The sequence below is a fragment of the Erpetoichthys calabaricus genome, chromosome 9 (assembly GCF_900747795.2).
Source record: "Erpetoichthys calabaricus chromosome 9, fErpCal1.3, whole genome shotgun sequence".
Classification (NCBI taxonomy): Eukaryota; Metazoa; Chordata; class Cladistia; order Polypteriformes; family Polypteridae; genus Erpetoichthys; species Erpetoichthys calabaricus.
The window spans coordinates 1,308,725-1,334,630 of record NC_041402.2 but is presented as its reverse complement, the minus strand read 5'-3'; the positions used below and the strand labels follow the sequence as shown (position 1 = coordinate 1,334,630).

At 52.1% G+C, this 25,906-nt stretch overlaps 1 protein-coding gene across 1 annotated transcript in view; it reads right to left on the bottom strand.

The window, feature by feature from the left end:
* Window positions 1-25,906, bottom strand: part of med27 (mediator complex subunit 27) — a 204,338-nt gene that overhangs the window by 9,438 nt on the left and 168,994 nt on the right. Inside the window, exon 5 of the mRNA XM_028809067.2 lies at window positions 7,057-7,164. Coding sequence (XP_028664900.1) covers window positions 7,057-7,164 — 108 coding nt within the window. The remainder of the gene's footprint in view (window positions 1-7,056; window positions 7,165-25,906) is intronic.

Below are 25,906 nucleotides of genomic sequence, written 5' to 3'. Positions count from 1 at the left end.
CCCACGCTCTTCAAACATTTGGACGTTGTAGGAGAAGAACTGAGTGGACTACTCGGTGCCACCATCAGCCACCAACCCTGCCAGACAGGGCTTGTGCCAATTGTCTGGTGACCCCACAGACCCACCCACCCTAAAGTGACATCACAGAAGGCCAGCAGCTGGCAGCTTGGCAAAGCCTTATGGGCAGAGTTCATTGGCGCTCAATGAACTGGCGAGAGTTGGTCAACATCTACACTCAAACCAAAATGAAGAATAAAGAGCCTGGAGAACGAGTCAGGGCTGAAATTAAGGAGGTCAGATTTGGGGAAGGGGACAAGACCACCACAAAGGCACTGAGCGGACCCTCTGACCTCACTGCACTCCACAATACAGAAAACACAGGAAGGTATGGGCACAGTGCCAGGCCAGGCCGCCCCTCAGGAATGGCACAGGTCAGACAGGCCACTCTGTGGTCCCTCAGTGGGTGGTGGTGACTGGGGAGGAGGAGGAAGAAGAAGAAGAGGAGACTGGAAAATGTCACTTGAAGACCCTTCAGAGAGGTGACTGAAGGGCTGGTGGTCTGTGGATACTCAGGTGGTCCCACAAGGGGTGTGTGTGTGGAGTGCAAATCTAACCACAGCCACCCAGGTGACTCCATCAGCACTACTGAGATGTCCTGGTGGTCTTACAGTTCTTGGTGGTCCCACACACATTACCACTTGATTGAAGATTACTGGACAACATTAACATTGTGCTACAAGAAAGGTTCACGAAATGAAGGGGGGGGTCTTCTGTGCCCCTCAGTTAAATTAAATGAGTGAGACATCAACCAGGTGTCTGTGGCTACTGAAATGCTGCTGTCTGTAAGCCCACCCTGTTCCCTAACCCCCTTGTAAATCACCACATCAGTGGGCTGCACCCGTTACAAAGATTCCATCTCTATATAGTGGGCACCCCTGTGCCCAGTTAAACCCCTCTGGCATTCATGAAATGAGCCACAGGTAACCATGGAGGGGGCGGCGGGCATGGAGTTCACTTCAAAAGGGCAGAATCCCACTAAATATCGGAGCTCTGAAGGCTTCACGGTTACAAACCGTCACAGACGGGGGATATCGGAAAGGGGGCAAATACTTTATCACAGCACCATGATCATGAGAAACTGACTTTGGCTGAAAAAATAAAGAATTTGGCTGAATCCACCTCCGACCATTCCAGGATGGCAGGGTGCTGGAGCCCCCCCCAGCTGGCATAAAGGCAAGGATCATCGCAGAACTAATGCCAGGCTCCATGCCAACACCAACCAAACGATCAGATGGACGAGTCTTAAGGAGGAGGGGCAATCAGAGAGGGCTGGAAGAGAACTCGGGTGCAAACCCCGGGGGGTGCCTTGGAACTGCCTTTGCATAAAGACACAATGAGCCACACATCTGGGGGGCGCCGACCCTTTGATCGAAGGCTTGTAACGGCACTCTGAGTGGGCAGGCAGTGAATTCAACCGAGTGTCCACTAAGTGAGCGTTAACAAGCTGTCCTTAACTGGCCACCACCGCTTTATGGGACTGGAAGGACTGGAGTGAGGAGCCCCATCGAGTGACACGGGCAGCCATCACAGCTAAGGGTGTCAAACCGCACATTCCTGCTGGACGTCACAGATGTCCATGGTTTGGCCAGCGTGGCCACAGCGGTCTGCTCACTCCTGTAACGACATGCCCTGTGAATGGCGGGTGAGTGCCTTACGGGCTGTGAAGTTCTTACAGCTGGGGCACATCAGGGGCACGCTGATCGCAGGAAGTTTGAAATTCATCAAAAAGCGAATTCCTGGTAGTGTGTGTGTGTGGGGGGGCAGGTGGTAGGAAGCGCACGGCGCCCCAGTGTTTGCACTTCCTTTCATTCCTGACATTTCACTACATCTGAAGCAGAAATCCCAGAAGGCCACTGAACTCCAACTGGTCCCCACGTCCCCGACGCCGAGAGCACACAAAGCAGCGCTGCCCGTGTCCAGTGCCGGGATGGCGGCTCATCTCCCCGGACGTGGACAGATTCGACATGACATCGATGACTTCTAAATATAGCAGGACTCGGCATCACAGCGTTCCCTGTTAGCTCAGGTACGGCCGACCTTCTCACGAAAACACAGGAGACCAAATAAGTGGAGCGGCGCAGGGGAGGCCTCTGAATCGGTCAGCTTACATAAGAGAGAAGGGCAGCAAACAACGGCGAAGAGCGCACTGGCAGAAAACTTCTGATGAAGTCCCGCCTGGGGAAGCACTTAAGGCCTTGGACGTCAAACTCAGAGGCCGTGGGTTCAAATCTCACAAAAAGCAACTCACTTCACCTGGAAACGGAACTGAAGGAATCTCACATGCGGTAAGTCTAAATAAGTAAGAGGCTGTGCTACCCGTGGAAGACGAGTTGAAGTCTAACCGATCGACGCAGACCTCCGTGTTAGCGCTTGCTCTGCATCACCTATTGAAATGTATTTGGTAATGCATGCAGTAATAAAATGCATTGCATTCGTCATTCCAACAGATGGCGCATCACAAACATTTGTAGTAATAAAATGCATTAGTACAAATGTCTGTGACACATGCAATACATATTATAACAACAAACATTTGTGATGCACCATCTGTTGGAACAACAAATACAACGCATATGTCACTGTTAAACGCCATTTGTTGTGGGATTCATAAAAGCAGCGTTAATGTTTGTGGTGTACCATCTGTTGGAATGACGCATGCAATGCATTTTATAACTACAGATTTTGTGAAGCACCATCTGTTGGAACAACAGATGCACTGCATACATCTCTATTAAAAGCCATTTGGTATGGGGTTCATAAAAGCAGTGTTAATGTTTGTGGTGAACCATCTGTTGGAATGACACATGCAATGCATTTTATAATTACAGATTTTGTGAAGCACCATCTGTTGGAACAACAAATGCACTGCACACGTCTCTATTAAAAGCCATTTGGTATGGGGTTCATAAAAGCAGTGTTAATGTTTGTGGTGCACCATCTGTTGGAATGACACATGCAATGCATTTTATAATTACAGATTTTGTGAAGCACCATCTGTTAGAACGACAAATGCAATGCATGTCATTGTTATACACCATTTGGTGTGGGATTCATAAAAGCAGTGTTAATGTTTGTGGTGCACCATTTATTGAAATGACACATGCAATTATAACTACAAACATTTGTGACGTGCCATGTGTTGGAATGACGCATGCAATGCATTTTATAACTACAGATTTTGTGAAGCACCATCTGTTGGAACAACAAATGCACTGCATACGTCTCTATTAAAAGCCATTTGGTATGGGGTTTATAAAAGCAGTGTTAATGTTTGTGGTGAACCATCTGTTGGAATGACACATGCAATGCATTTTATAATTACAGATTTTGTGAAGCACCATCTGTTGGAACAACAAATGTACTGCATACGTCTCTATTAAAAGCCATTTGGTATGGGGTTCATAAAAGCAGTGTTAATGTTTGTGGTGCACCATCTGTTGGAATGACACATGCAATGCATTTTATAATTACAGATTGTGTGAAGCACCGTCTGTTAGAACGACAAATGCAATGCATGTCATTGTTAAACACCATTTGGTGTGGGATTCATAAAAGCAGTGTTAATGTTTGTGGTGCACCATTTGTTGAAATGACACATGCAATAATTATAACTACAAACATTTGTGACGCACCATGCATTGGAATGACACAAGCAAAACATTTTAGAACTACAGATTTTGTGAAGCGCCATTTGTTGGAATGACAGATGCAATGAGTATCTGTCTGTTAGATGCCATTTGGTGTGGGAAGGAAGAACAGAGGAGTGCAACTGGGCTCATTCAGCACCCTGGAGAGCAAAGAGGGAAAACTGAGGACAATGGAGAGCGAGTGAAGAGAAAGACTGAAGGAGGGGGTCACCATTGATTTGTTAAGAACGTAAGAAGTTCCACCAACAAGAGCAGACCACTCGGGCCATCTTTCACCGGTTTGTTTAGCCAATAGCCAAGCTGTTCCAATGTCCCATCCGGGGTCTTCTCACAGGCTCTCAGCAGTTTGCTCCTCATTCCCACAACCTGAAGCTCAGGACCCCTCAGTTCCGCCGGCTCTGGCCCCCTGTGACCACCCTGTCTCCCACCGCCTTGACCCAGCAATTCCTCCTTAACAGCCGAGCACAGCGCGCCAGCGTCAGGTACCAACGAGCGCGCCCGGCAGACGATGTCCTTCTGATCGGAGCCGAATCGGCAGTCCTTGTTTTTATTTTCCGGCGCCGACCGCATTCTGCTCTCCTCTCCTTTAGCATAACAGGAGTGGTAATAAGGCAATTTTGTGAAGGTCGTCTGAACGATTTCAAAGGCGATAACAAATCAAAATGTTCCCTGAATCTAATATCAAACAGGGCTGGTGTCAGCATTTATTAGAGAAATCAGATTCGATCCCCCACCCCCTCCCCCTCCCTGACACGGAGCGGGGGCTTTGAAGTTGGAAGAATGCGGGATCGCAAATTACCCAAGAGAAGCTTCAGCGAGGCTTTGAAGGCCTCCTTTGATACGGCTGCCAGCCCCCCCCTGCCCGCCCGCCCGCCCGCTCCCTCTTACTCAGACGCTCCGAGGCTAAAACACCCCATTTTGGCTCTCTTGGCACTTGGTGATAATTAGAGAAAAAAATGGCACCGACGTAACCTCCGCTCCTAGGACGCCGCCATCTGCTGGGCTATCCAACGTGCCCAAGCGGCAGGAGCAACAAAGGACACACGAGTCCAAGGGCGGCGTGCGGAGCCTCAGCGGGTCTCCGTGTTAATTAGACATTCGCTCGTTAGGCAGGACTAACGAGGAGATGCGGGGCTCTCGCTCTACCGCTTGGGTTGCTTCCTCTGCCTTTGGCGCCAGCTTCACCCTGGGGCAGCGTAGGATGGCAAACTCAGCCAGTGATGCCAAGCGGCGCTCCTTGGCCAAGAAGCTTTCAGCCAAACAGGGCACTCAGCCCACGCTGTGGATGGGACAACGTTTAGGCTGAAAGTGCCTCCTTATTCTGAAGAGCCTGCCAGGAGGACCCAAAGGGGACATGGGGGGGTCTCGCTTAGGGGATTCACTCAGGCGTGCCAAGACAAACTCTGTCATAATCAGGGTAGAAAGAGGCAAAAAAGAAATGGAGACACTTGGCTCACCCTGCAAATGGGACCCCTTCAAAGCTGAGGGGGCCTCGTTATTCTGTAGAGCCCGCCAGGAGTCACCCAAATGGGAAATGGGGGTCTCAGTCACTGGTGTCAACCATTGGGTTACAAACATGCAATGAATTTTAGAGCCAATGTTGTGGATGGGGTCACATCTAAATTAAAAGGGCCTCGTTATTCTGAAGAGCCCACCAGGACCATCCCAAGGGGACACTGGGGTGCTCAGTCAGGGAGTTTGCTCAGTAGTGTCAGCGCTGCAAACTGGTGACCCCCGGAATACAAAAAGAAGACAAAGGTGCTTTGTGCCAAGGGAGGAACTCAACCCAAACCGAGGTGGCCTCATTATTGTGAAGAACCTGCCTGCACTGACCAAGGGGGCACCGGGAGGCCCCACTCGCTAGACATCAATCAATCAGAGACCTGCGAGTTACTCAGAAGCTCTCAAAAGAGAAACTTCACCCACCCTGCAGATGGCACGTCTACTAAGCTGCAAGGGGCACCTCTCTCTGGGCCCCCCTTCTCCAATGGGTGCCACTCTAATCCCGCACCGACGGAGCCCCCTCACTCTGCCATTTATTTCGGTGTGAAGCACCACCAACAGGGGACCTTCGGCCGAGTCTTTGGTGTCTTTGTAATGTCACCGGTTGGTGGTGCGTGGCCGACTTGAACAGGGGGCTTGTTATGAGCCTTTCAAAGACTGATGCCCCCTAGTGGGCTTCCAACTCTTATAGGGATGTCAGAAACGGCGACCAACGCACAGGAGGCCATCAAGGTGGGCGAGGATGAGCCACCTGTGCACAGCCACACCACCAGACGCCTCTCGCCTGTGGAGCAGAAGGGCCAATTAGGCAAAAGGGAGGACTTGTTTAAACGCGAGGACTGGCGTACGTGACGACTCTGTCACAGAAAGTGCGGGGCAACATTAAAAGGCCGAAGCGCGCTTTCCACTCGGCACCGGGATTTGCATTTATTTACATGAATAACAAAAGTGACCTCGCGGGCACACGCCGGCAAGAAGACTGGATTAGCCGGAGAATTTATTGATCTCCAGGAAATGAAGGGAGGATGGGGGTGGGAAAAGAACAAGAAGTGGTGGGCGAGGGAGCATCGCCAAGGATCAGAGGGTCAAATAGACCCCCCCCCCCCCGAAAGCACGTCGTGAAATGATCATGGAGAAGAACTGAGCACATCTCCACAGCTTGTGTCGCTGGGGTCCTCCTGTAGTAACAGGCAGCTAGGGGGCGCACTCCTCGAGGCAAACCACAATACACAAGGAGGAGAGCGGGCTGAGCCACAACGCTGTAACAGGGATGGCAGGGGGCCAAATGAACGCTCCTCCACGTTAGGGTGGCACCAGAACACAGTGGGCCCGATGTTCAAGGGGTCTGTCCACTAGCAGCTCTGCAGGCCACCTCACTTTAAGTGATCGAAGTGTACAAACGGCGGGATTGGGTGACTGTGCTGTGCTGGGCCAAAGTCCATGACATTATGGGCTCCTGGACATGTCCAGCATGCTGCTAGCAACGTTAAAGAGGAAGGGGCTGAAGATCACTCACTGAGCGGAGACTGACAATCAGATTTAAAGTGGGACACGCCAAGCGATATTCACAAGTCACCGTGTGGTCACACCTGCTCTGAAAGGCGCAATATCTTGAAAAGAAGCCATAAATGGCACACAGCCTTCATGCAGCAGACGCCGATTCTGCTCTCCCAGTTACTCAGGTGGTTGGTCTAGAGCTGGCATGGCAACCCCCCCAGTCTGTGAGGTGGGCACTCCAGTGCTCTATAATACCATCAAATTCGCCCAGTGGCAGAATGGCGTGGGCACACGTGTGCCAAGTGCAGGCCTCACCTGCTCTCGCGTCGCTCCCGCCGTTGTACCGTACCTTGCCGTCCTCGGAGTAGACGTTCTCATTGAATGCTCTGACAATCGTCCGATCGATGAAGAGGCTCCTCATCACCACGATGGCTTTTAGCACCTTCCCCAAGGTCACCTGCGAGACACGACACCAAGAAAATGAGACTTAAAGACGGCGAAAAAATCCACAAAGCTGAAAATAAAAAACGAAATCTGAAGAGTCAGGCGATTCGAGCACAAATGACAAGAATGACAGCCACATCACTGCCACCACACCTCACGAGGTCCCCACTGTCATCGAACAACAAGGAATTTAAACAAAATAATAAAGACATGAAAGACGCCTCGTTCACAACGCCAAGTGGCAGGCGGGAACATCAGACCGACGAGGAGGAAGAGGAGGAGGAGGAGGACAGGCCAACAAGCGCCACTCATCACCTCAGGTCTCCTCGAGCTCTGCTGTTCACCACGCCACCATCAGCCAGTGGCCCTTCAACAGGCCATCGTGTCCCCGGGGTCCTCTTGAAGGACGTCACTCAAAGTAAAAGTTCTGTCGGGGACTTCCAGAACTGCACAAAATGCAACTAACAGCCAGGCTGGAGCAGACGGTGGGACTCCCCTCAGTCGGGGGTCTTCATTGTAAAAGTTTTAGTGAAATTCAAAACGGTCAGACAGAAAAAAAAAGAAAAATAACTAAAAGGAGAAGAGCGTTAATAAAAAAAGTCAATGAAGTCGTCACCTGAGCCTCGAGTGTCCTTTAAAGTTTTTAGGTGTCATCACGTACTCCAAGAGCTGCGCGTGGCCCCCTTAACGTTGTGTTGAACACCAGAAACACGAGCCAAAAACGTGGAAATGTGTCACCACGTGTGACAAACGTGGAGCCACTAACACGTGACGACGAACACGACAGGACGGGCATGTCGGGTGTCCGCTGCTGGGCTGATGCAGATTTAGCCTTTGTGTGGCACGTTCTGTCACCAAGTCACGGCCTGATGTCACAATCAGGACAGGAGTCACAGTGGCCTGAGTGTCAGTGGTGGACCACCATGATGGACGCCCCCTGTGCCTTTGCCAGTCACTTGTCTCTGGCCTTTCTCCCGCTCTGCTGTGTCCCCTCTCTGGAGTTCTGAGGTCACAAAAAAGGACACAGCAGCTCGAGGAAAAGGTCCCGAGAAGAGCAACGAGGCGGAGGCTGAGGCCAGGACAGCAGGGGACGAGTTTGGGAGGAAAGATGAAAAGAGCCAAGCGTTTACGGAGATGATGAGGAGGCTCGACTGAAGTGTGTAAAATGATGAAGGCAATCAGTCCGGTGATGTTAAAAAGAGGACAACAAGAACACGGCGGGGGACACTTGTGAAGGGGAAACGTCATTCAAACATTAAGACAGAGAACCACAGAGTGACCCCGTAGTGTGGTGAGCAGCAGGATGTCAGGGACCCTCAAAACTCGACTTGATGTCATTTTGGAGGAGTTAAGTGGATAGCACTGGTGAGCTGTGGTGGGCTGAGTGGTCTCACCTCCTCAAACCTGCACCCAGGACTCCAGCTGAGGCCTCACCAGCATGGTCAAGGCGCTATATAACCTGACATCCTTAATGGCCGCTGCACACTGTCTGGTTCTTGATAGCCCACTACAACTCTTAAGTCCTTCTCATAAGGTGGGCTCTCGATGTTCAGACCCCCATTGTGTATTCAGACCCCACACGTGTAACTCTTGACATTTACTGACATTAAAATGTCATTGTCTAAAAATCTGCCCGCGTCTGTCTGCTGCCCAAGTCCCTCTGTGACGATTTAAGGGATTCTCAGCTATCTGCCAGTCCACCTCACTTGGCATCACCTGCACACTTCACCAGCTTGTTCTTTACATTCCTATTCAAATGCTTTATAAATATTAACAATAGCAGCAGCCCCCCACACTGCCCCCATGCCTGGCACCACCCTTAACATCGGCCAGTTCTCAGAAGGTTCCTCTCACCATCACCCTCTGCTTCCAATTCTGTCCCCACTCCCTGAACTGCCACTTTGTTTAGTTGGATGCCCACCTCTCCTATGGCACCTCACCAAATGCTTTCTGAGAAAGTCCACCTCAATCATCTCACCTGCTTCACTCTGGTCGTTTCTTCCTCACCGAATCCCAGCATGTTAGTAAATCAGGACCTCCCACCTCTGAGCCCACCATGACTGTCCAGTCAAACTCCCCCTCTTGTCCTGTGCTGCTTCGTCTTATTCCTTAATAATTCCTTCCATTAATTTTTCCTGTGATGCCCGTTAAGGGCCCACTCAAGTCACAGGTCGGGTGTCACTGAAGTGCTGAACCTCGACTGAGTGGTCCTGTGCAACTCAGGGACAAGAAAATGACAAAGTGACGGTCAGTGGAAACCAAAGTCACCAGCCCAGTGGGCACTGAAAATGCCAGGCTGACCCAACTAGCACCTCCTAATGTGACTCAATAGCGAGTGTGTGTGCCCCCCATGTTCCTGTATGGACCCCCGACAATGCCTGGCCTGCTCCAGATGAGGCGGCAGGTGGCAGCCCTGCATCAGTAAAGTCATCAGCGAGCTCCTAGACAGTCTCTGGTGCTACTTGTCACCGTCACACACACCGATAAGTAACGTCCCAGGGGCTCTCTGGTCTGAGGAACACGTGGGCCATCAATGGCATCGGTGCCTTCGTCACCCAGGAACTGCTTACTTCTCCTTTTATGTGCCAGCTTTTCCATTGAGACTCCACCTCCGAGGCTGGCATCCTCTGTCCACAGTGGCAGGTGGCCCCAGCGTTTGGGGTCCTGCCCTTCCTCAGACCCCTCTCTTCCCTTCTGCACTCCGAGTCGTCCTCTTCTCTCAAGTGGACATCTTTGTCTGTCGGGTCTTCACTTCACCAAGCGACGACTGGCCGCCCCGTTTCTGTTTGGCTTCTGTGACTTTAGTGACAGTCAGTAACATGTGACTTGAGAGGGGACGACAGACAACTTTATAAGCAGAACAGCAGGCTGATATGACGACCGGGGGGCTTCTCTAACAACCAATCAGCAGGAGCTAAGAGGGGTCGCCATTAGGATGTGGGAGCCGAAGCTGCGAGGACAAAAAAATGACAAACCCCTTCAATGTGTGACAAGACAAAAAACCAAACCATCAGCTTCTATGAAGAACACGAAAACGTCAGGTGGGGTGAAGCTTTGGGAATCTGGCGGACACGGTGGGCCGAGAAAGTCACTTTGGGGTGCTGCACATTTCATTTTGGATTTTTAATAAATCTGCTGGCCTTTCAGCTTGCGGGTCCCCACTTTGTCATTGCAGATTATGGAGTGAGGGACAACAGTGGCACATTTATACATCTCAGAGGACCCCTGCAACCTGACAGAGGTTCAAGACTCTACGAGTCCTCTGTATGTCTGGATTATCCACACACAACCCTGTACTCCGTACTCTCTGAAGACCCCTTTGGTGGCGATTCCAGCCGGGGTCTTCTTAAGTATGACACCACAAGCTTTGCACACCTGGATTTGGGGGGTTTTCTTCAGTTCTCTGCAGATCCTCTCAAGCTGTGTCAGGGTGCATGGAGGCCATCAGTGGATGGCTATCCTCGGGGTCCCTCAGGTCCAGGCTCTGGCTGCGCCACTCAATGACATTCCCAGCGTTGTCCCCCAAGCAGCTCCAATGTTGTCTTTGCTTTGGGACCCCTCTGCACAGGCTGAGTAGGTCTTCATTAAGGAGCTCTTTGGACTGGACTCCATTCTGCAGTCAAGGCCCCCCCGCCCACCAGCGTGTCTCACCATTATGGGGCAACAGTCTGGCCAAGAACAGACCATTCTGCCCACCAAAGCTTGCCAGTCCTGTCCACTTGTCACCCCAAACTAACATCAAGTCAAGTTCTGAGGGTCCCTCAAGTCCTGCTGTCCACCACACTACTTGGTCACTCATTCCATGTGTCTGGGGTCCTCAGTGTCCAACTGTGTTCTCGATGACCTCATTTTAAAGTCACCGTCTTGAGCCACTGGACTGATGGCCTTCATCATTTTAAACCCTCCAGTCAGGTCTCCTCTTCATCACTGTAAAGGCTCAGCTCTTTTCATCTTTCCTCCTAACTCGTCCCCTGTAGCCCCCCGTAATCAGCCCAGTTGCTCTTCTCTGGACTTTCTCTTGTGCTGCTTTGTCTTTATGGAGTCATGAACTGCCCCCAGGACTCCAGCTGAGGCCTCACCAGTGTGTTATAAAGACTCAGCAGGACCTCCACACGTCAAGGCGCTATATAACCAGATGATGCTAATCTTTGGCTTCTCACAATGTGAGGGTCCTTGAGGTGCCCTGTTTGGATTTCCCTCTGGCCCCTCGGTCATAACGCCCAGACTAGGCTGGTGGTCCTTCTGGATGTTTCTCTTGTTCCAAACGTCTACCACCGTACTCTTTTTGGGGACCCTTGAATCGTGCAGCCCTCCCCTGATGACAGCCTCATCACAGCCCCCCTCTCTGACCTCATGGACCATCTAGGGATTGGGGGGGGGGTGCCTTTCCTAATCGGTGCCGTCATATGTATGCCTCAACCCCTCCCCCACCCCTGCTTGGTGCCAACGGAAGATTTCAGTTTTTTTATTTTTAATCATTTTGCCCTCCGACTTCAGCTTTGCCAATCTGGCTCTCGTGTGCCACCTGACATGACTGCAAATGAAGGGCACAGCGTACCAAGCTGTCAGAAACGTGAAGGCGCTATATAACACACAGACACTTCATATACCGCTTAGAGCCATGCAGTGCTTTATGGGTAATGTGCAATTCCCTAACCCCACATCCTGTCCCCAAGGCTCCTGCTGCGACTGTCACTGTCCCCAGAGCACCCATCTGCAGCACCCTGCGTGCCGCCCTCCCAGCTGACCTCTCCGGTCGGTGGTCTCCGCGCCGCATCATCTATCAGTAATTAGTGCCGAGGAATCGCACAAGAAGAGAAATGACGGCGGGCAGAGGTACAAGCCAGGGGTCAGCGACGACAATCAGCGGCCACCTGCTTTCCTGACCTTTCGCCCGGTCGCTGACTGGCACATAAATCCTCATCTTTAAATCGCAGATCCTGAAATTGGCAACTAATGGCGGAGAGCTGATGGTGGAGAATGAGAACAAATCGATGCGTGCGTGCGGACGTCTGCCTGACTAAGCAGAAGTGGCCAAATGTCTCAAAAACTGTGTCACCCTGGTGTCTCGGTAAGGCTGTCCCCCTCACTTGGGGCTCAGAGCTCCACCGCTGGGCACTAGGGGGCCCCCTCTGAGGCACAGGCACACACTCACAAGTGCTCTGGAGTGACAGCAGGCCCTGTCACTGGTGCCACCTACTGCACCCCAAGAGTGGCCGGAGGGACGAAGAACAGACGAGGACCTGGAAGGCCAAAGAGGCCCGAGGTCACACCTTGAGGCTTCCTCTGCGCTAGCAAAAAGGCCAGTGACACTCAAAGGGAGCGTTTGGGCTCAGACGTGTCACAGAGAGGGCCACCGCCAGTCACAGGGCAGCAAATGAACGTCACTGGTCATCACAGGAAACAAAAAAACACAACAAGGAAAACAAGAAATAGGTGACACTGAGTCGTGACCGGCAGACCACCATGCTGACAGCTCAGAGAGACAAACGGGATATGAAAGGCGCTATATGACACGATGGAGATGAAGGGGAGGACACAACATCAGGCGAGCTCACTTGGGCTTTCAGTTCATCACGTTTGGCATTTTAACCCCTTTGTGTTTCTCATGGCACCAGACAGCTGTGGCGTGTGGCACGTTGGACAAGTGGCCTCGGCACAGGTGACCATAAGAACACTACGAATGCCACGTACAGCAGGTAGATATGAAAGGCACTACATGAGGGAGAGGTGAACAACGCAGACATGAAAGGCACTTTACGTAAGACGGTAGACATCGTGTAAGGGTGTGCGAGAGGTGCCAGCTGAAGGGCACCATGCAGAACAAACACACAGGGCACCATATAACACAGACAACACCTCACGCTGGGTCACAGAAGGTAATGCCAGGGGGCCTAAAGGGTGGAAGGACGGGGCAGACAGCATCACACAGACACGTGTGACCCCCTGTATGCCAACAGATGGCAGCATCCTGCTGCTGGAGCTCCCACAGGGCAGCATGGGAAATGTAGACCCCATGGGCCGCTCTGCTGGGATGCCACCAGGAGGAGCTGTTCTTGAGGAGGTGTCCTGCCTGACCCTGAAGTGCTTCTTGATGGTGACGACTCGGAGTCCATGTGAGGTGGGTCTGGGGTTATGATTTGGGTCGGAGATGTGCAGAGGAGAAAGAAAAAGAGGAAGAAGCAACAGCCTATTTGAAGGTATATTGTCAAAAATATTAATTTGGACCTGGGGTGTCATGCTGTGTGACTAACGGGTCACAAGATAAACGGGAAAGGCACTGCAGGGGACAGACAGACAGACTGGTAAGTGCAAAAGGCGCTATATGATCAACAGCTGTGAGAGGAACAAGAAGTACAAACAGCGCTACATACAGCAATATGTAGAAAGATATGAAAGGTAAACAGATAAATGTGAAAAGGGACAGCATGAGACACACAGACATGAAATGTGAGGACCACCTGAAAACACCAAGGACAAGGACGGCCTGCTTTTCCATGTTATTAAGGTGCCCAGAGAGAGCCGTTAAATGAGCTCTGGAGGGTCTACCCTCAAACACACGGATGTGAGGAGGGGGCACTATGTTAGATAATGAAACGCACTATATGAGACACAGAACGAGAGATAATGTGAAAGGCACTATATAAATGATAAATAGATATGAAAGGCACTAAACAGAGTAGTTGGCAGGATTAGATAGGTAGATAGAGTGAAAAGCACTACATATCAGATAGATAATGTTTATCTATCTATCTGTCTGTAATTTATATAGTGCCTTTCATGTTTAAAGCACTATATAATAGATAAGCATAAAAGGCACTATATAAATGATAAACGATACATATGTGAAAGGCACTATATACTACACAGATATGAAATTCACTACATAATCAATAGCCATGAAAGGCACTACATAATATTTGTAAAGATATGAAAGGCACACAGATAAACGTGAAGGGGACGGCGTCAGACACACAGAGATATGAAAGGCGCTATATAATAATGATGACAATACTCTCCGTCTGTCTCTCGTGTTTCCGGACTGTTCTTCCTTCTTCTCGTCTCACATGCAGGACACTTCACCAAACTCTGCACATGTGACAATATGAACACATGATTATGAAATACAACAGATAGAAGTGAAAGGCGCTATATCAGGCAGAGGTGGGAAATGCTGTGTAATACAGAGGAATAAACGATATATACAGTAAAGGTGCTATAGAGGAGATGTGAGTTTCTGTAATAAACAAACAAGTAAATAATAAATAAGGCACTTTCTAAAACAGACGTTTAGTTCGAGTTTAACTGCACTATACAGGCCGTGTGTGAAAGGCACTATATTAGATCCATTTGAAATGCACCACGTTATTAAGATCAGACTACACAACCAAGAGCTGTGAAGGCCCCAGGCTGGTATGAAGGGCGCCATGCCAGACACGTAGACATGAGAGGGGGGTGATGGGAGACCTGAAAGGCACTATATAACAGGCTCCTGTCACCACAGCTGACACACATTGACTTTTCACCAGGGTGCCACGAGTCACAATGTCACGGTCTTCCATCCACGAGACCTCAGGACCACCACAGAAGGACCCTTTGAGGATGACAGGCAGATTCCAGCGCGGCCGTAAAGGAGGGGAGCAGCTGGCCGGGGCTGTAAAGTGGCACTTGGCACTCTGAGGCCCCCCTCGCCTCTCCTTTTGATCCCACCCCACGCCGCGCACTTTAGCTCAGGTGCCCAGGCTCTTGTGTGATGGCGGCCCGTCCCCCTCATCTCGGAACAGCGAGGCCCCCTGCATTCACATCACGATGAAGAGAAGGCGGCCGTCTGTCGAGAGGCTCCAGGAACAACTGAAATCAAAAGGGATGGAGATGAAAGGCGGCGAGGAGAACAATGCGGCGCCTCGACGGCACGTCCGAGCGGGACACCTGCCGAATTGTGTTTTGACCCGCAAAGCGTGTAATGAATTTACAAAGTCTCCTGTGATCAAGCGCTCCCCGCAGCTGCCATTAATTGGAAATGGGAAACATCCTCGGCAGATGAGCTCGCATCTGTGTGGCACTGCCAGGCTTCTGGGAGCGGACGGACAGACGGGTCACACATGAGGACGCCATGTGGGCAGCGGTCAGGGTCAGCACGCTACATCTGAGCAACCAGCAAATCCAATAGGGGGCCTCCCTGCCTCAGACCCCCCCCACCCCTTTGCCCAGTAAACGAGAGACTGGCGACGTCACAAACCTCACAGGGTTTTCACTCCCCAATCCGAGGTGCCCATGAAGGCCTCCTGAACGTCAAGCCTGGGCCTTCGTTCCCAACATCACGCCAGGGAAGCTTGCTTGTTGTCGTCCAAACCTGCCCGGCCCCCTGTGCCAACTTGTTACCATTCCCTTTGGTGATGATGGTTGGTGGGGCGGAGTAAAGTAGGAAATGACGCAGAAAATCGTCTTTCATGGACTCCTGAGCCCCGAGTTGATTTCCAGGATTGCTGCCCTCTGAGATGGAATGCCAGTCACTTCACTGGAGACCTGACCAGCAAAACACTGAGTGGGACAAATGGATGGACAAAAAGCCACAAGGGGCGACTGACCGAGCAGAGGTGCCATGGGACGCCAATGGAGTCTGAAGAGGAGAATACGGGAGATGAAGATGACCGAGGACACTCTGCGAGACTGGTGACATCAACGATGGCATGTGTCCCACCCACACTGTGAATGAAAGGCCGAAGGTCAACGGGTGACAATAACAGGCAGGTCTGTGCTGAGAAAAATGTTAAATAAGCCCCCCCGTATCCTCCATCAATCACAACGCCAGAGTGATGGGTGAGGCAGACCACCACGGCCAGCGTCAACGTAGAGGTGACAACCTGGAGAGACATCTGCCACTGTGGGATCAGGCGGGCCATCCTCAACAAGGAGACTGCGTCTGCCAAGGTGCGGAAGACCACCAGACTCACATGGGGCACAGTGCCAAGATGTCAAACCACGAGAGCAGCTGGTGCCCTTATCTGTCATCATAACCTATGATAGCCGTCATGGCACACGGAGGAGACCCCACTCCCTGCGTGTCATCCCTGTCCTGTCCTCGATGAGGCGAGAGCTCCACCTGACGCCACGCACTCTGAGGGCGCCACATGTCTGTCTACCCAAAGGTCTCCACACCGTGATGTCACCACCGACACCGGGTGGGACATTTGTTACTTTAACCCAAGGCCACTTGCAGCATCTACCATACAACTGGTTGTCCAACTGGAGGACAGGCAGGTCAGGTGACTCGCTGAGGGTCACACCGCGGTGTCAGTAGTGGGATCTGAACCCACAACCTTAACCAGCATGCCACACGGCCCACCTGTTACACTAACAGTCAGCCGATCGCTCTTCTGGGTGGGACACACCCTGGCAGTGTCACAGATGGCACAGTCTACACCAGAATTGACAAAGACTCTGAGCGAGCGAGTCAGCGGCCTGCCCATCCGCCCGCCTGCCGCTGCTCTACCCTAAGGACGTGCGCCGCCTCGACCTTGAAGTCCAAAAATTGAATTCAAATCAATAACACGAGAAGGTCACTTGAAAATTCAATTAATAACAAAGTTAAAGTATTCCGCGCTCCGTTTCAGTCGGGTGATGAATCCTGATGGCACGTCTACCTTGGCGGCCCCACCGCCGCGCCTTCGGATTTTTCCCCCTCAGGTTTGAGATGAAGAACAGAAGATCACATCCTAAATGAAAAAAAAAAACCCTCAGTACTCGTCGTGTCTTTTAAAAACAAGTAAAAAAAAAAAAAAATGTTTAATAATTCAAGGCGACACGGCGGCTCGGAAATCATTTGAAGAAATGCATAGACATAGAAAAATGGCGTAGTCGGCGCGCATCGCCGGGGAAGATCACAGGGGTCTTTGAGGAGGTGGCGGGACAGACGGGTCAAGGACTCAGATGTCCCCCTTTACATCGATAAACACAAAAGAAGTACAACGGAAAACGAAAAACACGGAAAGAGCCGAGAAGAGGAGCCTCATAAATACAAACGGGTCAGGAGGAGGAGAAAGGAAAATGGCCGACCAAGTCAGGCTGAAATAAAGAGAATTAAAGGCACTCCCTCCAGACCTTTAACACCTGGCATGGGCAAAAGGCGGGCACTTCCAGAAGTCTTCCCCCCCTGCTCTGGTTGGACATGCAATGCAAAGTTGACCGGGAAGACGCGGCTCAAGAAAAACCGTGAGGGTCTTCAAGGAGACCAGCTGACCTGAAGCGTCCAATAAAGTGAGTGCTGGCAGCCACGGGCCACAAGATGGCGGTCTTCACACTACTAGTGTCTGAAGAGGAGGGCGGCGCCTGAGAAGACTCCAAGTGATCGATGACGTAGTGACGTCAAAGACGGACGAGCGGGACGGCAAGGCGTGAATTCAAGAAGGGGTCCGAGTGGGCACTTGAACTCTCAACCAATCACAATGGCGGGGCATTTGAATCAGCCAATGTCAGAATCAGGCGTCTGGAATACACACACACACACACACACTATCTCTACATATATATATATATATATGTATATACACACACACTGGCCACTTTATTAGGCACACCTTACTAGTAGCAGGGTGGACCCCCTTTTACCCTCACAACTGCCCCTAATTCTAGGTGGCACATATTCAACAAGGCACTGGAAACATAAAACGCCTCACAGTGTTCCATTCCACTCAAACCAGTATGGTGCTGAGGTGTCACCCACTGCACTGCAGCACTTGGGTCCTACTCTGGGATCCTGAGGTGGTTTGTCATGTGCTGGGGGCAGCAATGCATTGTACCAGTGCAGCTCCAACCTCCTCCTCCTCCTGGAAACATTCCTCAGGGACTTTGGTCCTAATTGATGTGACACCTCCATGATGTGACTCTCCTGTTCCACCAAATCCCAAAGGTGCTCTACTGGACTGAGGTCTGGTGACTGTGGAGGCCATCGGAGTCCTGTGAACTCATCATCAGGTTCAGGAAACCAGTTTGAGATGATCTGAGCTTGGTGACATGGCGGGTTATCCTGCTTGAAATCACCATCAGAAGATGGGGACACTGCAGTCATAAAGGGGTGGATGTGGTCAGCAACAAGACTCAGTTAGGCTGTGGCATTGAAATGATGCTCAGGTGGTACTGAGGGGCCCAAAGTGTGCCAAGAAAATACCCCTGACACCATCACATCACCACCACCCAGCAGCAGACTGAACCATCACAAATTGAGTCCCAGCAGACCAGGTGACGTTTTTTCCAATCTTCTAACGTCCAATTTTGGTGAGCCCATATGAATTGTAGCTTCAGCTGCCTGTTCTTAGCTGACAGGAGTGTCGTAGCCCACCTGCTTCAAGGTTGGAGGTGTTGTGTGTTCAGAGCTGCCCTTCTGCACACCTCACTTGTAACAAGTGCTTATTTCAGATCCTGTTCCCATTCTATCATCTGAAACCAGTCTGGCCGCTGGCATCAACAAGGCAGAGAACTGCCACTCGCTCATTGATGGTTTCCCTTTTTTCGGACCACTCTCTGTAAACTTTAGAGATGGCTGTTGGTGAAAATCCCAGTAGAGCAGCAGTTTGTGAAATCCTCAGAGCAGGCCGTCTGGCACCAACAGCCATGTCACACTCAAAGTCACTTCAGTCCCCTTTCTGATGTTTGGTTTGAACTTCAGCAGGTGGTCTTGATGAGGTCTACAGGCCGTGTGATTGGCTGATTAGAGATTTGTGTTAACAAGCAGCTGAGCAGCCTTTGATATGTGTGTAGGTAGGTAGGTAGGTAGGTAGATATGTGAAAGGCACTATATAATAGATAGGTAGCGTAGTTGGCAGGATTAGATAGATAGATACCTACACTCAGGGGTGGGCAAAAGTAGGTTGGCAGTTGCTCAGATATAAAGTGATTATTACAATAGCTCTATTAATTCAAAAGAATGGCACAAATAAATAATACAACTGATAAATAATAATAATACAAGATTAAACTGTGGGTTTCACGTACTCTCAACTATAAATCTACTTTGCCCACCCTGTATTTATTTATCAACATACACACATATCGTCAGGCTGGCGCACTTAGGGGGCATCTCCAGGGTTCTTGTGGCCCTTGTAATTCACCTCCAAAGACTGAGGGGGCGCTGTCACTAACCACTTCTTAGAACGGGGAGCCCAAGTCAAGGACAGTAATGAGATCACACGCTGCCCCCCCCCCTCCCCCCTTATTAACATCCCACCCATTCCACCTTGGATTACAAAGAGCTGCCAGCGTTGAGTCAGGAGTCCGCATCTGCCAGTGAATGACCCCCCCCCCCCCCCCCCCCCCCACTCCAGCAGCGGCCCGTTGTTTCCACCACGCTGGTCTCCTCTGCCCGTTTTCTGCAGCTTATTACCCAGCTGCGGGTAGTGGGCTGGCAGTGTGAGTTCCCCTGCCGACTCCTCCACAGGGGTACCAAGGCGTTCCCAGGCCGGCTAAGAGACGAGTGTCCTGAGTCTGCCCCGAGGTCTCCTCCCAGTTGGACGAGCCCCCAAGCCTGCCCCCCCCAAGGAAGCAGGGAGTCCTCCAGGTGGTATGCTAATCAGATATCTGGAGCGCCTCAAGTGGCTCCCTGTGATGCTCGACTTTGAGGTCCATCCGAGTGTCTGAGCTCCTCATGCCATCTCAAAGGCTGAGCCCAGGAAAGTCACCTCTCAGTCAGCTGCCCACAACCCGCAGCCACAGGTGAGGGGCCTGGATGCTGGTCAGCCAGTAAACAGAGAGCTTTGCCTTCACCGCTGACCGGTACAACATCCACGTGACCTCTGCTCCCACTCTGATCTGCCTGTTGATCTCAAGACCCCTGAGATGCTAAAAAATCCTCCACGTGAGGCAGCACCCAACCTGAGGACCGTGACCCCTGACTTGGAGGGGCTGATCCTGTGCCCAACTTCTTCACACTCAACTTCAACCTGCCACTGAGGTCACCGCCCAGAGAAGCCAACAAGACCCTGTCACCTGCCAAAAGGTCACCAGACTGGACACCCTGCACTCCTTGACTGTCCCTCGAGACTAAAAATGATGAACTGGATGGGCGACAGAATCTCATGCCCACCGTGCTGCTGGTGCCACGGACTCGCCTCCATTTCATTTTGTGCTTCACCCTTTTTGTTTTCATCATCCGGCCAATCTATTAAATGGAGCCTTCATCTTCTCTTGTGCTTCACAGTACACACACACACACACACAGCTGCTGTGTTACTAGAGGGGCCGCAGTGGGCCTAGGCCTGCTCACATCACGGGAGGAAAGGGCAATGCCACCCAAGTGAAGGAGGACACATGAGAACAAGAGGCTGCCGTCCATCCCGCCAACACCTGCATCCTGATGGCACATCCAGTGGGAGTCACTTTAAGCCATCTGTGAACTACAAACCTCACCAGGCACAGAGAGGGCATCAGCGGGCACCTACTGGAAAGCCGACTCGTTTGGCTCTTCACTTGCGGCACGTACAGTACGTGGTCAGGATGATAGATACATTTCAATTAGGAGCTCAAGTTGGCCGACGAGTACTTGAGAAGATCGAGCGCGCGAGCCCCCGAGGTGGGCTCCCTCCTGTCTCCCGGCCCGAGTGCTAATTAAGTTGAGCTAATTACGATGGAGGAGCCGTCCTCACTGCAGCGCGCCACTGGAGGGGATTCACTCGCTTCTGCCCGTGACCCGAATTCATGAAGCCGCTCTCACTGGTTCAACTGCAAAAAGGAATAAATAAGAAATAAATAAAAGCGGCAGCGCCCACCAAGAGCGGCTCTGGTATTAAAGTGACGCTGACAACCGTTGCCACCAGGCTGCTGCACACCTTCCCTTTCCCCAACACGTTCACCCAGAGTGGCTAGAAATCCACACGTCAGCCACTAGGGGGCGCCCCTCGGCCACGCTGCCATTCTCATGGCACACAGCTGACGTCGGGCTGCTGCCAGCCGCTCCAGGGCTCCGGGTTCGACTCCCGAGGTCGGTGCCTGTGTGGAGTCGGCTGTGCAGCCCTCAATTTTCTTAGCTGTTCCTAAACTTGTGGACTCCAGACGGGGACGTGAGTACCTAACCCAGTCCGGGATGCTTTAATGGAATAAAGCGGATTTACACGGAAATGGAAACAATGGTCAGAAACGACTCCACTTGGTGCCCGGAGGTCTTGGCGTAGTGGGCCGACACCAACTCCACACGGACTTGATGGGCCTTGAAGAGCAAACTGTAAAAAGTAACTGACAGCTCAAAATATCATCACGGAGCAGCTGGATGGGCAAAACACAACAACGAAACAGAGCAGCGCGGCGCACACGAGGGGCAAGGTGGTAATAATAAGTGTGAGAGCGGCGGGCATGTTAGGACTCGACTGGAACACAGGATCTCAATACCACGTACTCAAGTGCCTCGACTTACTGCACGTGTACAGCAGCAGCCCCTCGCTAAGCCCACCACGAGGTCTACCCTAACAAGTGGGACCCCAGCTACACACGCCCATCATCCACCAGTTCATCACATCGGCCTCGGGCACAATGCTGCAACGTCTGAGCGGACAGGGAGCACGATGACCCTTAGAGGCCAGTCAGCCTGCTGCAGTACCACTGGGGGGCACGGCCACTCAGCTCATCGAGGGACTCGCTGGTCGAGAGGAGAGGGCAGCGCCCTGCAGTGGCTTTGATGAGGAAGATCAAATGGCACCAAAGTGAAGGAGAACGCCGTCCATCTTGTTAACCATCAGCAGGTCGCACATGACATGGGAGACACCGCCAGAGTGGACAGGCTGTGGACTGACCCTTATATAGGGGCAGTCAGTCTGTAGGAGGGCCTTGAAGAGAACAATCACATGGCACCAAAGTGAAGGAGACCACTTGTGAAGATGACTCCACTCACCCCTCCATTTGTAGCACCGTCAGCAGGTCAGGGTGAACAGCAGCTTATCATGGCAACCTCAGACACGACACAGGAAACGCTGCCCGGGTGGACAGGGTATGGACTGACCCATATGGGGTCAGTCTGTCTGAAGGGATGCTGCACTGGCACAGAGGATGCAGTGAGCCAGAGGCTGGTCCAGAGGAGAGGGCAGTGCCCTTCACTGGCTTTGAAGAGGAAGATCAAATGGCACCATGATGAAGGAGGATGCCATCCATCTTGGTACCCATCAGCAGGTCATGTGACACTGCCAGAGTGGACAGGCCGTGGACTGACCCTTATATAGGGGCAGTCAGTCTGTCGGAGTGCTGTATTCCCACCGGGGGTCCTCAGCTGCTCAGATCATTGGATCGCTCATTGGGCACTGCCCACTCAGCGGCTTTGAAGAGGACAATCAAACGGCACCAAAGTGAAGGGGGATGCCACCCATCTTGCTGACCATCAGCAGGTCACACGTGACATGGGAGACACCGCTGGAGTGGATGGGCCGAGGACTGACCCCCTATAGGACCACTCTGCCCGCTGGCTTGCTGCATTCCCAGTGCAGGGCCTACAGCTGCTCAGATCGCAGGGCACTGCCCACTCAGCGGCTTAGAAGAGGACGCGGGGCACACGTGAGCCCAGGAGGAGTCCACCGACTGATTCGGGTGAGCAGGTTTAGCCGCCTTTGGCTTCCACTTCTTTACTTCCAAACGCAGCAAACATCAAAGTTCTGAGTGGTAGAGCAGCAGACGGGTTTGGATGAGAGAGTGGAGCCCCTCCTGTTCAGCCCTCGGACCTTCCATGTTTCTCCAAGAGATCCTCTGTCCCCCCCCCCCCCCACATTGTCTTTCATTAACTGCTACTTCTTGACCCCGTGCTGCTCGCCTCGCACTCCCTTTCAGGGGGATATCGGACACGACAGACCTAAAAGTGCAGGGGGCGCCCACAATGCCAAGCCCAAGTGTATGGCGTGTATCAAAGGCGCTCGTGGGCCTGCCCATGTGGGAATAACCGAAGCGGCAGACGCCCTCCTCTCCCCATCACACTGCGTACGCCCGAGTCCTCGACTGACAAGCCTTTCATTTCTGTCCTCTTACAACTTGTTCGTTCTGACAGGCGGCGCTGCGAAGATGAAGGAACGGCACGATCCTCTGCTTAAAAGACAAAGCCCGCCATTCGAGCGCCTCGACTCCCTCGCGATTCGGGCCCAAAAGAGACGCTCGCTCTAACAGCGCGGAAGGCTGCAAGGACGCCGCTTCACAGGCACCGCCGATGCCGCCTGCCCGTCCCTAATGAGCGAAGGTGAAAACTTTGGAGTTCAGGTAAGAGCGGCAGAAAAAGAAAGAGAATAATTCAGAGCCCCCCTCGTTAAAGAGATCACCGGGAAACAAAGCTTCTGCAATGCGGTCTTTCATTGGCGGCGTCGGGTTTCAGAGCGCAGCGTGTTAATGGGCCTCCCCTGGGGCCAGCGTTAATGCGGGGGGGCCGCACTATTAACCCTGCGACTCGAGCTGAAGAAACGCAATTAAAAGATGAGGGGGGCCACTCCAGGGACCCGGCCTGCCCCTTCTTGTGGATTCCGACGTGCGGTAACGTGGATGGCAGAGTTTAAAGAGCCATCTGGAGCCGCCCCCCCCCCCCCCCCTCACTGCTGTCGCCGAACTGGGCACCTCATCCATGGTGTCACTCTGGGGGGGCAGCATGTGCCTCTCCACTGATCCCGCTTTTTTGTGAGCCCTGACTGGACCTCCGGCTACTTCATCTTAGGGGGGCTGTCACTTCTGAAACACACAGGAGGGCGCGGAAGTCTAAGCAGGACCAGCGCCACCAAGACAAAGAGGTAGGAACGAAAGGCAAAATTAAAACAGGCCAGGTGAACGTCTGAGAGGGGCAAGAAATGATTCAAAAGATACCGCGGCACACGGGTGGTACATCATCATCTGCTGGGCACCCCCCCCCCCCCCAAACCTCCATCTTACAGAAGCAACTCAAGCACTTTACCGCGGCGGTCCAGTGGGCGCCTTCCTTCCTTCATTGGGCCCTCAAGACCCACTCCCACCCCCCTGGTGGCACACCAACCCTATGTAATAACACAGGTAACAAACGACACTCTGTACCACCAAGTTCAAGTCTCCCCCCCGCTCACAGATTCTGTTGCTGCTGTCATGGATGCCAGGTAAGGGGTGGCAATCCTGACGGGACGGCTCAAGGCCAGTTTAACGGAAACACAGGGGGAAGACCAATCATATGGACTACCTGACCAATCATATCTCCTCACTGATACACTAGGTGGCAGTCTTCCTGGGCTACAGTGCTGCATGGATGCCTGCAGGGCAGGCTGGGAATTGTAGTCCTGTGATCCAGCCCTGTTGTGGTCCATGGGTGCCACCAGGGGGAGCTGCAGGCCCAGAGTGTTCCCCACTTTAAAGATCTTCTGGCCTGACTTGGAAGAGCTGCCTGGATGTGATATGGCAGGTCCGGCACACAAGAAGCAGTTTCCTGTATGGGTGGTCAGAGTCAGGAGGAGACCACGTGGGAGGTGTGGAAGAAGACGAGAACAAGACTGTGCGTCACCCTATTAAAATGAAAGCTTCTCTTCGGTTTCAACCCAGGACTGTGTTGTGTAGCTGCTACGCCCCCTACTGGTCACACCTCCTGATCCACTACTCCTGGCTGGCCCCCCATTTCTGCTGCTTCAGAGAGGTTTTGAGTGGCGTTTTCAACAAGCGACCCCTGATACCAAACGCCTAGAACAGCAATGTGGTCAAATGAATGAGAGCCCCTCTTAAGACCACCCTCCACCATGCCACAGCTGACCAACACAGTGGGTTTCACGCCCCTCCTCTTAAACACGTCCTTAATTACATCTTTGAAAGGTTCAGTCGATTCAGTAAACACGCCAACGAGGTCAGCACCAGAGCGGGTCTCGACGCCGCAGTTGTGATGCACCGAGGGTCCCAAAGCAACTTCCCGTTTCAAACCCACACGGTGGTCCCAACGTTTAGGCTGTGCGGCCTTCACCGGGTGGGCAAGTAAAGAGGGAAAAAGCAGGGAACACAAAGAGGAGAGGAGGAAGGACACAAATGAGAAAAGGTGAGAGGAGCGTCAAAGACAAAGGGACAGAGCAAAAGACCACCTCGAGAAATCCGAGTGTCTTCTTCAGAAAGTGTCTTTGTAACCCTGTGAAAGAACACAGACGGGGGGGATCAGTGTGGCTGTGCTCTACAGTAGGCCTTGGGATGCTCTTTTATGATCTTAACAGCTCAAATGTGCCTCCGAAATTGTCTGCTAACTGTCCCTGTGTCACCTTTGTAGACAGCTGGGCACATCCCACCAGAAACACAGCACATCAGGTGTTTGGACAGGCCAGCGGGACCAGCGACTCGGCACTGCTGGTGATATATTTGCAGGTACAGCTCTCCTCCATGACGTGACGAGAAGTTTGGGTGCTGTAGGTTAGGTGGTCCATGGGAGGAGATCAAGCGAGGAGGCTCAGTCTGCACAATTGGGAGAGGTAAACTGGAATGAGAGGACCAGGGGGGACGTGGGCTCCACTTAAAGTTCATGTTACGACCGAGGGTCCTGTCCAAAACATGAGAGGGTCTCCTCCGTCGATGGAGAAACTCCTCGTTCTCAGGGCTCCATTACAGAAGGAGGCAGCGACGTCTAAGGAACTGTGAAGGAGACCAGAGATGGTGACCGTGACACTCAGCTGGCACTAACAGACAAAAGTCCTGGAAAGCGGATAGAAAGGCGGGGACCTAAAAATGGGGGACGTCAACCACTGACCTGAGAGATGGATGGATGGACAGATGAGAGTAAAGTCATTAATGAGCTCCTGCAGCTGGTGTCTGGAACA